This window comes from Oncorhynchus mykiss, chromosome 22 (assembly GCF_013265735.2).
Source record: "Oncorhynchus mykiss isolate Arlee chromosome 22, USDA_OmykA_1.1, whole genome shotgun sequence".
Classification (NCBI taxonomy): Eukaryota; Metazoa; Chordata; class Actinopteri; order Salmoniformes; family Salmonidae; genus Oncorhynchus; species Oncorhynchus mykiss.
Window position 1 is genome coordinate 36,626,263 of NC_048586.1, and position 14,772 is coordinate 36,641,034.

The 14,772-nt window shown below is 43.6% G+C and overlaps 1 protein-coding gene across 7 annotated transcripts in view; it reads right to left on the reverse strand.

The window, feature by feature from the left end:
• Positions 1-14,772, reverse strand: part of LOC110501806 (semaphorin-5B) — a 284,886-nt gene that overhangs the window by 73,565 nt on the left and 196,549 nt on the right. For all 7 annotated transcript variants that reach the window (XM_036959221.1, XM_036959220.1, XM_036959219.1 and 4 more), the window contains exons 10-12: positions 5,097-5,232; positions 4,199-4,409; positions 3,761-3,968 (exon numbers count right to left, since the gene is read on the reverse strand). In XM_036959221.1, the coding sequence (XP_036815116.1) occupies positions 3,761-3,968; positions 4,199-4,409; positions 5,097-5,232 (555 nt within the window). The remainder of the gene's footprint in view (positions 1-3,760; positions 3,969-4,198; positions 4,410-5,096; positions 5,233-14,772) is intronic.

The window sequence follows — 14,772 nt, forward strand, 5'->3', positions numbered from 1 at the left end:
GATCTAGACAGCTGCCCTGGGGAATTCCTGATTCTACCTGGATTATGTTGGAAAGGCTTCTATTAAAGAACACCCTCTGTGTTCTGTTAGACAGGTAACTCTTTACCCACAATATAGCACTACACATGTTGTTAGTAAAGGTTGAAAAAAGTAAAGGATCTACTAGACAGCTGCCCTGGGGAATTCCTGATTCTACCTGGATTATGTTGGAAAGGCTTCTATTAAAGAACACCCTCTGTGTTCTGTTAGACAGGTAACTCTTTACCCACAATATAGCAGGGGGTGTAAAGTCATAACACATACGTTTTTCCACCAGCAGTCTATGATCAATAATGTCAAAAGCCACACGGAAGTCTAACAAAACAACCCCCCACAATATTTTTATCATCAATTTCTCTCAGCCAATCATCAGTCAATTGTACAAGTGCTGTGCTTGTTGAATGTCCTTTCCTGTAAGCGTGCTGAAAGCTGGTTGTCAATTTGTTTACTGTAAAATAGCATTATATCTGGTCAAACACATTTTTTCCCTTAAGTTTACTAAGGGTTGGTAACAGGCTGATTGGTCGGCTATTTTTTTTACTAGGCAGGTCACTTAAGAACACATTCTTATTTACAATGACGGCCTAGAAACAGTGGGTTAACTGCCTTGTTCAGGGGTAGAACGCCATATTTTTACCTTGTCAGCTCAGGGATTCAATCTTGCAAACTTTCAGTTACTAGTCTAACACTCTAACCACTAGGCTACTTGCCGCCACTTTATTTGGCCCAGTAAAGGGGGCTTTACTATTCAAAGGTAGCAGAATTACCTTTGCTTCCCTCCAGACCTGTGGGCACACACTTTCTAGTGGGCTTGAACTGAAAATATGGAAAATAGGAGGAGTAATATCATCTGCTATTATCCTCAGTAATTTTTCATCCAGATTGTCAGACCCCGGTGGCTTGACATGGTCAATATACAATAATTTTTTCACCTCTTCCACACTCACTTTACGGAATTCAAAATTACAATGCTTGTCTTTCATAATTTGGTCAGATATAATTCGATGTGTAGTGTCACCATTTGTTGCCTAACATGCTGACCAAACCGCACGCGTGCGCGTGTCCGTGTGCCCAAGTTGATTTTATTCACCCACACCAGAAGCGATCAGGACACGCAGGTTGAAATATCAAAACAAACTCTGAACCAATTAAATTGATTTGGGGACAGGTCAAAAAGCATTAAACACTTATAGTAATTTAGCTAGCTAGCTTGCTGTTGCTAGCTAATTTGTCCTGGTATATAAACATTGGGTTGTTTTATCTGAAATGCACAAGGTCCTCTACTCTGACAATTAATCCACAGCTAAAATGGTAAAACAAATTTGTTTTTCTCGTCATCTCTCCTCCTTCCTTCAGCTTCTTTTTCTTCTTTGGACTTTATATTGTGGTTGGCAACCAACTTTACAGCATTACTACAACCAACCGGAGTGTGGACCTAAATTCATCTTTCAATCCCACACATGGGTTTATGCTCCGAAACACCAATGAGGAGATGGGAGAGGCTAGACTTGCAGCGTGTTGAGCGTCACAAATAGAACCAATTTCTATTTTAGTGTCTGGCCACACAGACGCTCGCTGACGTGTGCAAGCTGTGTGGGTGCAATAATTGAGTAACATGTATGCGTACATTTATTTTATGACGCAAGCGATGTGGTCATTATGTAAGTTTGCTAATCTTGCTAATGAAAAAAACATTAAAGTAGTTGTCAATATCAGTCGATTTTGTGATGAATGAGCCATCTGATTCAATGAATGATGGAGCTGAGTTTGCCTTTTCCCCAAAAATGTCATTTATGGTGCTCAAAAGCTTTTTACTATCATTCCTTATGTCATTTGTCTTTGTTTCAGAGAGTAGTTTCTTCTTCTTTTTATTCAGTTTAGTCACATGATTTCTCAATTTGCAATATGTTTGTCAATCAGTTGTGTAGCCAGACTTATTTGCTATTCCTTTTGCCTCATCCATCTCAACCATACAATTTTTCAATTCCTCATCAATCCATGGGGATTTAACAGTTTTTACAGTCATTTTCTTAATGGATGCGTGCTTATTAGTAACTGTAATAAGCTATTTCATAAGTGTGTCAAGTGCAGCGTCTGTTTGCTTTTCATTACACACCACCGACCAACAAATATTCTTTACATCAACAACTATAACACGAAATCACTACAAAACTTCAGTCTTCTTCACCTGCAAGATCGTCTGAGTCCAACCATCCTGACAGCTAATGAACCTAAGGAGAATTCTGTCTGTAATAAGTCCCTTTTTGTGGGGAACAACTCATTCTGATTGGCTGGGCCTAGCTCGGCCTTTGCCCTCCCATGCCCACATATGGCTTCGCCCTTGCCCAGTCATGTGAAATCCATAGATCAGGGTCTAATGAATTTATTTAAATTGATTGATTTCCTTATATGAACTGTAACTCAGTAAAATCTTTGAAATTGTTGCATGTTGCATTTATATCTTTGTTCAGTGTACATTTAATTTTTAGAGAACTACTACCACATATCACTTAAATTGGTACAGGACTCTCAACAACAAATATAGCCACTTCCAAAGCACGCCTTAAAATATGTTACTGAGGCAGTGATTCTTTCTCCTACCATAATATTTCTACGCAATGCACCATAATTTACAGTATGCTGCAGTAACTATATAGCAAAACAGCAGTACAGTACTTTATTGCTGAATTGTATTGAAAATAAAATCAGCAACTGCTAATAGTGAATACAGCATACCAACTGATATTTGGTGTTTTATATAATATTCACTTTAAGCCTTAACAAAAGCTTAACTACTACATATGACTTACATTGGTACTGCACTCTCACTAACAGGTACAATAAATATAGACTGTTACAAGACACATCTGAAAGTATGTTAATAAGTAAGAAACAACAATACCATGCATCCACTAGTGTTTAAAAGGTTTTTGGTGCTCCAAACATTTTACTGGATTTGGAATAAGAGTAAAGCACTGGCAGCAATTGGCTTGCAAGTTACTGTAGAATTTCAAAACAAGGTTTAAACTATTTCTAAAAGAAAGTATATTACAATGTTATGTGGGGGTACAGCATTCTCACCCACAGGTGTAACAAATATAGTCTCTTATAAGCCACACCTTAAAATATGTTCATGAGCCAGAGACTCCTTCCACGCCTACTAACATAATTAAGACTGTTTTACTGTTGAAATTACAGAAAGGTCTTACGGTGTGCTGTAAAACAAATGTATGGTACTTTACTGTGCATCGTACGCTAATCTACTGTTTTCCGTTTACACGGTATCATACTGTTGATTAATACAGTAAGTTACTGATACAATTACAAAAAAATGCAATTACAACTTGCCTTCATTTCATATAGCCGAAAACCTTTAAACACTATATTTAAACTAACTACTTTAAATATAGCATTTAAGGAAAATACATATGCAGACCTGTTTATAGGTTTTCGGCTATATGAAAGGAAGGCAAGTTGTTTCCAAGTAAGCAATAAACAACACTCTGTACATTTTTATGGAAGTTTACAGAAACTATACCGAAACTATACTGAAACGCGGAGATGTGATAGAGAATGTGTAATAATCCCCAATTTGAGGAACTCACGTCTCAGTCATGAAGTTGCAGCTTTTTCTAACATGTACTCTTCTATACGTTTGGGTTTGTTGGCCAGTTTGGCTTTTTGTGTACTTGTACAAATTGTAAAAATGTAAGAAACTCACGTCTCAGTCTTGTAGTTGGAGCATCTCTCCAATGGAATCTTCAGAACTCTGTTGTTGAGTCCTACAAACAGTGACCTATCACTGTGAAGGATCTGCAGGTTCAGGATTGGCTCCCGCACCCCAGGGGGGAGGAGCTGGATTTCCTCCAGGTAACACCCCTGAAGGCTCTTATTGGTGGTGGCCAGGGCCTTCAGGATGGTGCCGTATTCTGATTGGAGGAGAGAGGAGGAAGAGGACGATGAGAATTTGTTGGATTGTACTGTATACAGTCAGGTCATGTGGTTAGGGAAAACTCAGGGTCCTATAATAGGTCAATAGAACGTCCTTTGGATAGACAGCTAGTGAAGGGTGCCGGCATTGATTGATTAATTAATTGGTTGATGATTATTGGGTCTAACCTATTGACCTTGACACCTGACATTTGAACTCTGTGCTGACCTGTGCCGATGTACATGACGTGGTAGAGGGTGTCGTGACCCTGTACGATGTCCACTACCAGCCTGGAGAAGCGCACATCGTCCTGCATGACCAAGGGGTCCACAGAGACGGGCTGCACCACGTCGTTCATCAGGTACAGCCGCTGGGCGTCCTGGAGGCTGCGCTCCGTCAGACCATCGTTAGGACCGCCGTCGTCATCTATGGTCCCACACTAAGGAGGGGTGGAGGAGCGGTGGGAGAGGATGGCGGGCGGGAGGGAGGAGTGAGAGGTTTAGTGAGAGTGAGTGAGTGAGAGTGAGTGAGTGAGTGAGTGAGTGAGTGAGTGAGTGAGTGAGTGAGTGAGTGAGTGAGTGAGTGAGTGAGTGAGTGAGTGAGTGAGTGAGAGAGAGAGAGAGAGAGAGAGAGAGAGAGAGAGAGAAAGAGAGAGAAAGAGAGAAAGAGAGAGCAAGAGAGCGAGGGAAAGAGAAAAGAGCCACATAATGAAAATGAAAAATGCCTCATGTTCACAGTCATTATTGTTTTGATTAAATGAATACTACGTCTCAGGCTGTGGTCATTTCATTCTCCTTTTGTCCTTTAGTAATCACACTTACTCACACCTACAAGATAATGACTGTTACGTTGTAATGACTGTTACAATGTAATGACTGTTGTTGGGCTAAACAACATCTCTGGATCTGGCACGCTACAGCAACAACATGCTCCTTAAATGCCATTATTAAATACTGGATGACATGAATTTCTTCATAAAGCTACGGTTGCATTTCTTAAATGATGTGGGCTATGTGGTGCATGATCCCTAGTTCTTATATCAAATGCCTCCTAGATGCAGTGTCCTTTCGTCCTGGTTCTGGGGATACACAGGGTGGGCAGGATTACCCTCCAGACCAGCACTAACCTGGAAGTTGGGGATGGGGTTGGGGGTGGGCAGCCAGGTAGAGCGGGGGTTCTCCTGGGAACGGAAGGGCCCGTTGAAGGCCTGGGTGATGGAGCTAAGGTTAAATGCACACACTGCAGATGCTGCTATACTGTTCCTGTAGGACAGACAGAGAAAGGAGAGATAGGAGGGAGGCAGAGGGAGAGTTTGTGTGTGTGAGAGAGAGAGAGAGAGAGAGAGAGAGAGAGAGAGAGAGAGAGAGAGAGAAAAGGGGGAAGAGAGAGAGAGAAAGAGAGGGGGAAGGGAGAGGGAGAGAAATGGGAATGGGGAGGAGAGAGAGGGAGAGAGAGAGAGAGGGGGAGGGAGGGAGAGAAAGAGAGAAAGAGAGAAGAAAAGGGAGAGAGAGAATGAGAGAGAGAGAAGGGGGAGGGAGAGAGAGGGGGTGAGTGAGGGAGAGAGTGAGGGAGAGAGAGAGACAGTGTTACAAACTCAGTGAAGAGAGAAGTTAGTGTTGCCCATATATATCTCTAACTGAGAGGTCAAATTAATCAAATTAATCACTACGTCTGTCTTAAAGTCTCATCTTTTACAGATGCATTTAACACACCATCCATTTCTGCTGGAGGCTGTGTCGGTACTTCACAATCGGCATGAGTGAATTAGGATGCAAACACACACACAGACACACAAACACACATCCTCCACAACCCCGGTATGAGGTGAATAAACCCAGTTAACCAGGGCAGTGTTTGGCTGTAACATTGTTTTCCCAGCGATCATGTGCTCTTCTCCTTAGGACCATAGTATTCTGTGTCTGGGTAATGAGTTTCTAAACTGCCTTCTTTACTTTATATCCTCTTCTGGATAGATACTTCTGCTCCGCTCTGTGTGTGTGAGCGTGCGAGTGCGTGAGTGTGTATGGGTGTGTGTGTGTGTGTGAGTCAGTAGTGCTCTACACTGAACAGACTTTACTGTACAATAAACTCTGTGCTCTCCTTTGTGTGGATGCCAGCACACTCATGACTGGGCTGGTGTACTGTAGCACGGAGATGGTGAGGACTACGATACAATAGGGCCCTATAGAGTAACTCTCCTGTTATGTTCTTGTTATATAAGTTTATATATCGGTTATGGTCTTATTATGTTTTGTTCTTGCAGAGTACAGTTTGTACACTATATTCCATTCATGCCTTATGTAAGTGTATTGTCCTTATATAAGTGTATTGTTCTTATATAAGTGTATCCAGCAACCATCGTGGAGGTCCCATTAAGCTCTGTAGAAAGACATTAACACTGTCAGTAGTACCCTGGGGGGTGGCCGATGCCACAAAATGAGTCAAATACATTAACAATGTCAGTAGTACCCTGAGGGGTGGCCGATGCCACAAAATGAGTCAAATACAATAACACTGTCAGTAGTACCCTGGGGGGTGGCCGATGCCACAAAACGAGTCAAATACAATAACACTGTCAGTTCCGTGGGGGCGAGCGATGCCACAAAATTAGTCAAATACAATAACACTGTCAGTTCCGTGGGGGCGAGCGATGCCACAAAATGAGCTCAATACAAACAAAGGAGATGGGAAACAGGTGGCTCATTGACTGTACAATGAGGAGTAAAAACAGCCTGCAACAGAATGAACAGCAGCTACTTCAGAGAGACAGAGAGAGTGTGTGTATGTGTGTGTCAGCCTGCAGACTAACAGCAGCTTGTTTCAAGGATTCTGCACTGTGGTCAGTGAGTCTGAGACTTCTGCACTGTGGTCAGTGAGCCTGAGACTTCTGCACCGTGGTCAGTGTGTCTGAGACTTCTGCACTGTGGTCAGTGAGTCTAGTATTCTGCACTGTGGTCAGTGAGTCTGAGACTTCTGCACCGTGGTCAGTGAGTCTAGGATTCTGCACCGTGGTCAGTGAGTCTAGGATTCTGCACCGTGGTCAGTGAGTCTAGGATTCTGCACCGTGGTCAGTGAGTCAAGGATTCTGCACCGTGGTCAGTGAGTCTGAGACTTCTGCACTGTGGTCAGTGAGTCTAGGATGCTGCACCGTGGTCAGTGAGTCTAGGATTCTGCACCGTGGTCAGTGAGTCTGAGACTTCTGCACTGTGGTCAGTGAGTGTAGGATTCTGCACCGTGGTCAGTGAGTCTAGGATTCTGCACTGTGGTCAGTGAGTCTAGGATTCTGCACTGTGGTCAGTGAGTCTAGGATTCTTCACTGTGGTCAGTGAGTCTAGGATTCTGCACCGTGGTCAGTGAGTCTAGGATTCTGCACCGTGGTCAGTGAGTCTAGGATTCTGCATTGTGGTCAGTGAGTCTAGGATTCTGCACCGTGGTCAGTGAGTCTAGGATTCTGCACCGTGGTCAGTGAGTCTAGGATTCTGCACCGTGGTCAGTGAGTCTAGGATTCTGCAATGTGGTCAGTGAGTCTAGGATTCTGCACCGTGGTCAGTGAGTCTAGGATTCTGCACCGTGGTCAGTGAGTCTAGGATTCTGCACCGTGGTCAGTGAGTCTGAGACTTCTGCACTGTGGTCAGTGAGTCTAGGATTCTGCACCGTGGTCAGCGAGTCTAGGATTCTGCACCGTGGTCAGCGAGTCTAGGATTCTGCACCGTGGTCAGTGAGTCTAGGATTCTGCACCGTGGTCAGTAAGTCTGAGACTTCTGCACCGTGGTCAGTGATTCTAGGATTCTGCACCGTGGTCAGTGAGTCTAGGATTCTGCACCGTGGTCAGTGAGTCTAGGATTCTGCCCGTGGTCAGTGAGTCTAGGATTCTGCACTGTGGTCAGTGAGTCTAGGATTCTGCACCGTGGTCAGTGAGTCTAAGATTCTGCACTGTGGTCAGTGAGTCTAGGATTCTGCACCGTGGTCAGTGAGTCTAGGATTCTGCACCGTGGTCAGTGAGTCTAGGATTCTGCACCGTGGTCAGTGAGTCAAGGATTCTGCACTGTGGTCAGTGAGTCTGAGTCTTCTGCACTGTGGTCAGTGAGTCTAGGATTCTGCACCGTGGTCAGTGAGTCTAGGATTATGCACTGTGGTCAGTGAGTCTAGGATTCTGCACCGTGGTCAGTGAGTCTAGGATTCTGCACTGTGGTCAGTGAGTCTATGATTCTGCACCGTGGTCAGTGAGTCTAGGATTCTGCACCGTGGTCAGTGAGTCTAGGATTCTGCACCGTAGTCAGTGAGTCTAGGATTCTGCACCGTGGTCAGTGAGTCAAGGATTCTGCACTGTGGTCAGTGAGTCTGAGTCTTCTGTACTGTGGTCAGTGAGTCTAGGATTCTGCACCGTGGTCAGTGAGTCTAGGATTCTGCACCGTGGTCAGTGAGTCTAGGATTCTGCACCGTGGTCAGTGAGTCTAGGATTCTGCATTGTGGTCAGTGAGTCTAGGATTCTGCACCGTGGTCAGTGAGTCTAGGATTCTGCACCGTTGTCAGTGAGTCTAGGATTCTGCACCGTGGTCAGTGAGTCTAGGATCCTGCACCGTGGTCAGAAAGTGTGCTTCCTGTCGTGAGTGGACATTAATCCATTCACAATGTTGTATTTTTTTTTCTTTCTCTCTCTCTCTCACACACACACACACACACACACACACACACACACACACACACACACACACACACACACACACACACACACACACACACACACACACACACACACACACACACACACACACACACACACACACACATAGGATTCTAGGATTCTGCACCGTGGTCAGTGAGTCTAGGATTCTGCACCGTGGTCAGTAAGTCTGAGACTTCTGCACCGTGGTCAGTGATTCTAGGATTCTGCACCGTGGTCAGTGAGTCTAGGATTCTGCACCGTGGTCAGTGAGTCTAGGATTCTGCCCGTGGTCAGTGAGTCTAGGATTCTGCACTGTGGTCAGTGAGTCTAGGATTCTGCACCGTGGTCAGTGAGTCTAAGATTCTGCACCGTGGTCAGTGAGTCTAGGATTCTGCACCGTGGTCAGTGAGTCTAGGATTCTGCACCGTGGTCAGTGAGTCTAGGATTCTGCACCGTGGTCAGTGAGTCAAGGATTCTGCACTGTGGTCAGTGAGTCTGAGTCTTCTGCACTGTGGTCAGTGAGTCTAGGATTCTGCACCGTGGTCACTGAGTCTAGGATTATGCACTGTGGTCAGTGAGTCTAGGATTCTGCACTGTGGTCAGTGAGTCTAGGATTCTGCACTGTGGTCAGTGAGTCTATGATTCTGCACCGTGGTCAGTGAGTCTAGGATTCTGCACCGTGGTCAGTGAGTCTAGGATTCTGCACCGTAGTCAGTGAGTCTAGGATTCTGCACCGTGGTCAGTGAGTCAAGGATTCTGCACTGTGGTCAGTGAGTCTGAGTCTTCTGTACTGTGGTCAGTGAGTCTAGGATTCTGCACCGTGGTCAGTGAGTCTAGGATTCTGCACCGTGGTCAGTGAGTCTAGGATTCTGCACCGTGGTCAGTGAGTCTAGGATTCTGCATTGTGGTCAGTGAGTCTAGGATTCTGCACCGTGGTCAGTGAGTCTAGGATTCTGCACCGTTGTCAGTGAGTCTAGGATTCTGCACCGTGGTCAGTGAGTCTAGGATCCTGCACCGTGGTCAGAAAGTGTGCTTCCTGTCGTGAGTGGACATTAATCCATTCACAATGTTGTATTTTTTTTTCTTTCTCTCTCTCTCTCACACACACACACACACACACACACACACACACACACACACACACACACACACACACACACACACACACACACACACACACACACACACACACACACACACACACACATATATATATATACAGTATATGCTGTCAGTGAGCCGGGACGCGGTTACGGTGTGTTTTCAATATGTGTATATATATTGTTTAGTTGTTTTAAGGTTATCTTTGTCTCAATGTCACTAAACACATATAAGGGTGATGTGATAGTTGAGGTGGTTTTTCTCCAGCGTGCAACCAGTGTGTGGGGCCAGTTGCAGTGGTTGGGGTTTGAAAGACGTATTTGCCAGCATTGTGTAAAGATTCCTGCTGCGTCGGGTTGTTTGGTGGTGTGTAGTCATAAAAGCTCAAAAAGTAACACTGAAGATTATTATTTATTTCTTGCTGGGAACTTTAACTGCTCAGTCAGTGATTTAGATAGAAACCACAAAGAACCTCTTCTTGTAACAATATTGCCTTATTGTATCATATGAACTGTCTGATATTTGGCAGAGCCAACATGGAGGCACGAGACAGTACACATGGGCCCATTTGAGAGAGATCACCATCTCTCTGGCCAGGTTATAAATGTTGTAGTTTTTTTCTGGGAGAGGTGGAGGTCTCAAAGGCCAGTTTTGTATCCCTACAACAGTGGTGAAAATCCAGATTCAGTACATAATGAATGTCACCAGAGACATCACCAGATCAATGAACGTCCTAGAGTCTGAAATAGTGGAACTCCTGACATTGGTTGAGACCACAGGAGATTGAGGCCATACTCAGCCACTCAAGAGAAGAAAAAAAACTCATTGCCAGACCTGTTGGTCATCATAGCACAGGGGGCATTGGTGAGAAGAAAGTTTCAGGGAATTTCTGAAATGGATCCCTCATCCACATTTTATAAAAAAGAATGGACAAAGAAGAATTATTCATTGCCTCAAATCAGTTGTTGGACAGGAGCTCACTAGCCTAAGTGAAATTAGAAAGAGGGCAGTAGAGTTCTATGCTGAGCTCTACAAGTGTGAGTACAAACAGGGCAGTAGAGTTCTATGCTGAGCTCTACAAGTGTGAGTACAAAGAGGATAAAACAGTGACACAGCAGTTCCTTGATGGGCTCCCACAGGTGGCTGCAGAAGGTAGAGATAGAGCAACCATTGTCTTTGTAGGAGCTATACATTGCATTAAAAGACATGGAAAATGGATGTGCACCAAGCATTGATGGGCTTCTTGTTGACTTTTTTAAGTCTTTTGGGCCATGTTAGGAGAGGATTGACTAGCAGTAGTTAATGATAGTTTGACCGAAGGGTTACTACCGATAAGCTACAGGAGAGCTGTCCTCACCCATCTCCCAAAAAAGGGTGACACTAGTGAAGGACTGAAGAACCGGAGGCCAGTGACTTTATTGTGCACTGATTATAAGATCCTGTCCACGGCTTTGTCCAGCAGGCTAAGGGAGATGATGGGGCAAATCATACGGACCAGTCCTACTGTGTTCCCGACAGGCAGATAGGAGATAACATTTCCCCGATTCTGGATTGTTTTGACGTTTCTAGGGCTATTGGGTTGATGCTGGTCAAATTTCAATTGATCAGGAAAAGGCATTTGACCGAGTTGAACATAAATACTTATGACACACTTTTGAGGCATTTGTTTTCAGCTCTGGTTATATTGCCATGATCAGGGTGATATATGGTGACACTGAAAGTGTATTGAAAGTTAACGGTAGCTTGAGTGCTCCTTTTAAAGTGTGTAGAGGTATTAGGCAGGGGTATTCTTTGTCAGGAATGTTATATGCCATCTCTATAGAGCCACTGCTAAATAGCATTAGAAGTCGCATTGAAGGGGTGTATCTTTCAGAGGATATTCCTCCTACTCCTCTCTCAGCCTATGCTGAGGACGTAGTTATTTCAGTGGAAAATTAAGCTGAGGTGGATAGTTTGAGTCTCATGGATGATCGGTTTAGGGGAATATTCTCTGCAAAGGTAAATTGGGAAAAAGTTGTGCTTTACAGATTGGGAAATGGTCTGGCTTTGCCAGGGGGGCTGGAATGGTGTAAGGGAGGTTTAAAGTATCTTGAAGTGTACCTAGGGGATGAGGGGACAATGGAAAAAAAATGGAATGGGGTGCTTGAAATGGTAGAAGGGAGGATGAGGAGATGGCATACAGTGGGCGCACTATTATTGTTAACAATATGGTTGCCTCTGCACTGTGGCATTGGTTGTCATGTTTAGAGCCACCATCTGGCCTTCTGGCTAAGATACAGGCGATTATTGTAGATTCACTTTGGGCTAAATATCATTGGGTCAAAAGAGGAGGGGGGACAAGGTCTTGTACATCTTGCTAGTAGGGCTGCTGCTTTCTGGTTTCAGTTTATTCAAAGTTTGCTTTATGAACCGGAAAATGTGGTTTGGAAAGGGGTGGCAGGTTTGGTATTACAGCAGGTCAGGGGATTAGGTTTAAAGAAGGCTTTATTTCTGGTTGATAGTAGCCAGATTTCTAGGGAGGGAGTACCTCCATTTTACAGAGGCCTTCTTAGGGTTTTTCAGCATAAGGAAGGGTCAGACGTTCTTCAGCGGAGTCAGTGCATTGGCTGCTGGAGGAACCTCTGGTGTATGGGATTGTACAACTGCAGCTGTTCCACATTTGTCCAAGATTCTGGTGAAGGGCAAAATCATCACCATAAAACAGTTAATGGCCATGGCTGAGCCCACCTTAATGGATGGAGGACGTGTGGCTGAACATTTGGGGGTGAGGTCAGAAAGGATTGTCGGACAACTGCTGGGAAGCTGCGTGAAGGCTCTGTCAGTAAAAACGTGGTTTATGCTTAATAATCCCAAGAAGGTACAAGATGAAAACAACCCATATCAAGACTAGGGATTACACCCAGTATCCCAGAGTCAGAAAGAAAGGCGTTAAAAGGAGAAAGGAGAGCATTGTACAAGCCAACGTTACAAAAGGGCAATGGAGGGTTTTGCATGGCATCATTGCAGTTAATGCTTTTGTATCTGTTAGTAACTCAGATGTTGGAGATGGATGTCCTCTTTGTAACATAAGAGATACAATGTTTCATTGTTTTATGGAGTGTGAGAGGATAAAGCCTCTCTTTGAAGTACTGGCGTCTTTGTTTACAGCTGTAGGGGAGATTTTCAATAACACTGTTTTTATTTTGAGGTTTCAATACAGTAATCAACAGAAAAGAAAATGTCAGCTGTTCCATTTTATTTTCGGACAAGCTTAGATGTCCATTGTTCTGAGTAGGAAACATTAAATAGACACGGCGTATGGGCAGGATGTAGGATGTGTTTTTAAAGGATAAAAGTGGATTTTGAGTTCTTCTCGGCTGTAAAAGACCTCCCATTGTTTGAGGAGAAGTGGGCTTATGAAGGAGCGGTATGTTTTGTGGAGGAGGGGAAACTATTGTTTGTTGATGAAATAAGTTGAACGTATATATCTGTTTTTTTATTTAATTGAATCTATTTTTAATTAGGAATGACACATTTGTTGTTTAATTTCTGAAAAGGCACCGTGTGCCATTATTTGTGTTAATAATTAAGTACAAAAAAAAGGTTTTATTAAAACTCTAACTCTCTCTTACTTTCTATCTCCCCGCTCTCTCTCTTCTATCTCCCCCCCCCCCCCCCCCCCCCCTCATTTGCCTGGCCTGTTCCCTGAGTCCCTCTGGTATTAGAGTTTTTCTCAACACAATTTCTGAAACCTTGCTCCATTTCCTGAAAACATTAAACACAGAACCTCATCTTCAAGCACTATTTACATAACCTCTGACTCCTCTTGCAAAATGAAACATTCACCTCAAAACAGTTTTACCTGTGTTCAAAATCAAACACTGCTCTCAAATCATAAACAAAGTGATCAAAATGATATGCACTCTCAAGCAGTCAGTAAACAATACACCGAAAAATAGAAAACACATTGTTCAAAACATACAATTCTCAGGGAGAAGTACATTTTTAATCTAAAAAAATATTCATATTTTTCAGTCATTGTCTTTTGATGAACGAAAACATGTTCTATCATAGTAGCTCAAAATTGATCAGAAATTACTACTCTGCTTTGCACTTTGCAATTTTGTTTTTTGTTCTTCCTCCTCCTTGTACCCCTATTTTTACAGTACTGTACCCTGCATCTCACAAACTTGTCCTTTGTCTCTGTGATACTGTAATTATTGTTCTTTGTTGATATGAACCTGCAACCAGTCAAAATCTATTGAGCAGTCAGTACTGTTAATAAATAGAAAGCACAATGTTCAGGGCCATACAATTCATCCATTGTACAGTATACAGCCTACAATGCCATGTACTACAGTATCCATTCTCAGACTTTCTCCTTCCCACCTTCAACAACCTGTTTGCTCTCTGAACTGGCTTATATTGGTTGTGTCGCATCATTTAAAACAGGTTAAATCAATTTTGAGTGGTTGTGTTCAATCAATGACATATGTTCTCTATTTGTATTTTATTGTTGCCACTTGTGCTTACCAGTATGGATGACATGTGCATTAGAGTGCAGAATGTGTTTTGAGAATGAGAATGTGTTTGGAGTTTTGCTGAAAAGTCTAAGTGAGATCTGCAAATTGTGTTTTATCATGTGAAATGGTTTAAGGTATTGACTGCATAATTAGCTAAATGAGTCCAGGCAACTGAGAACTTTGTTCAGCCAATGGGTTTTAGTGTTTAAGCAATTGAGAAAACCAGAGAGGGAGAAAGACAGGGATGATCGGATGAAGGGAAGAGGGGAAGAGGGGAGGGTCAGCCTGGCCTGTTCCCTATATATTCCCTATATAGTGCACAAGTAGCAGTGCACTACTGTATATAGGTAATACGGTGCCATTTGGGACGTAGCCCAGGGAGGACAGAAAAATATATGATCTGGAGTGCCCTTCATGTTCTCACCTAAACCAGCCAGCCGGTCAGACAGGTTGACACTGTACTGTTCCCCTATGGCTGGCTGGTGTTCCCCTATGGCTGGCTGGTGTTCCCCTATGGCTGGCGGGTGTTCCCC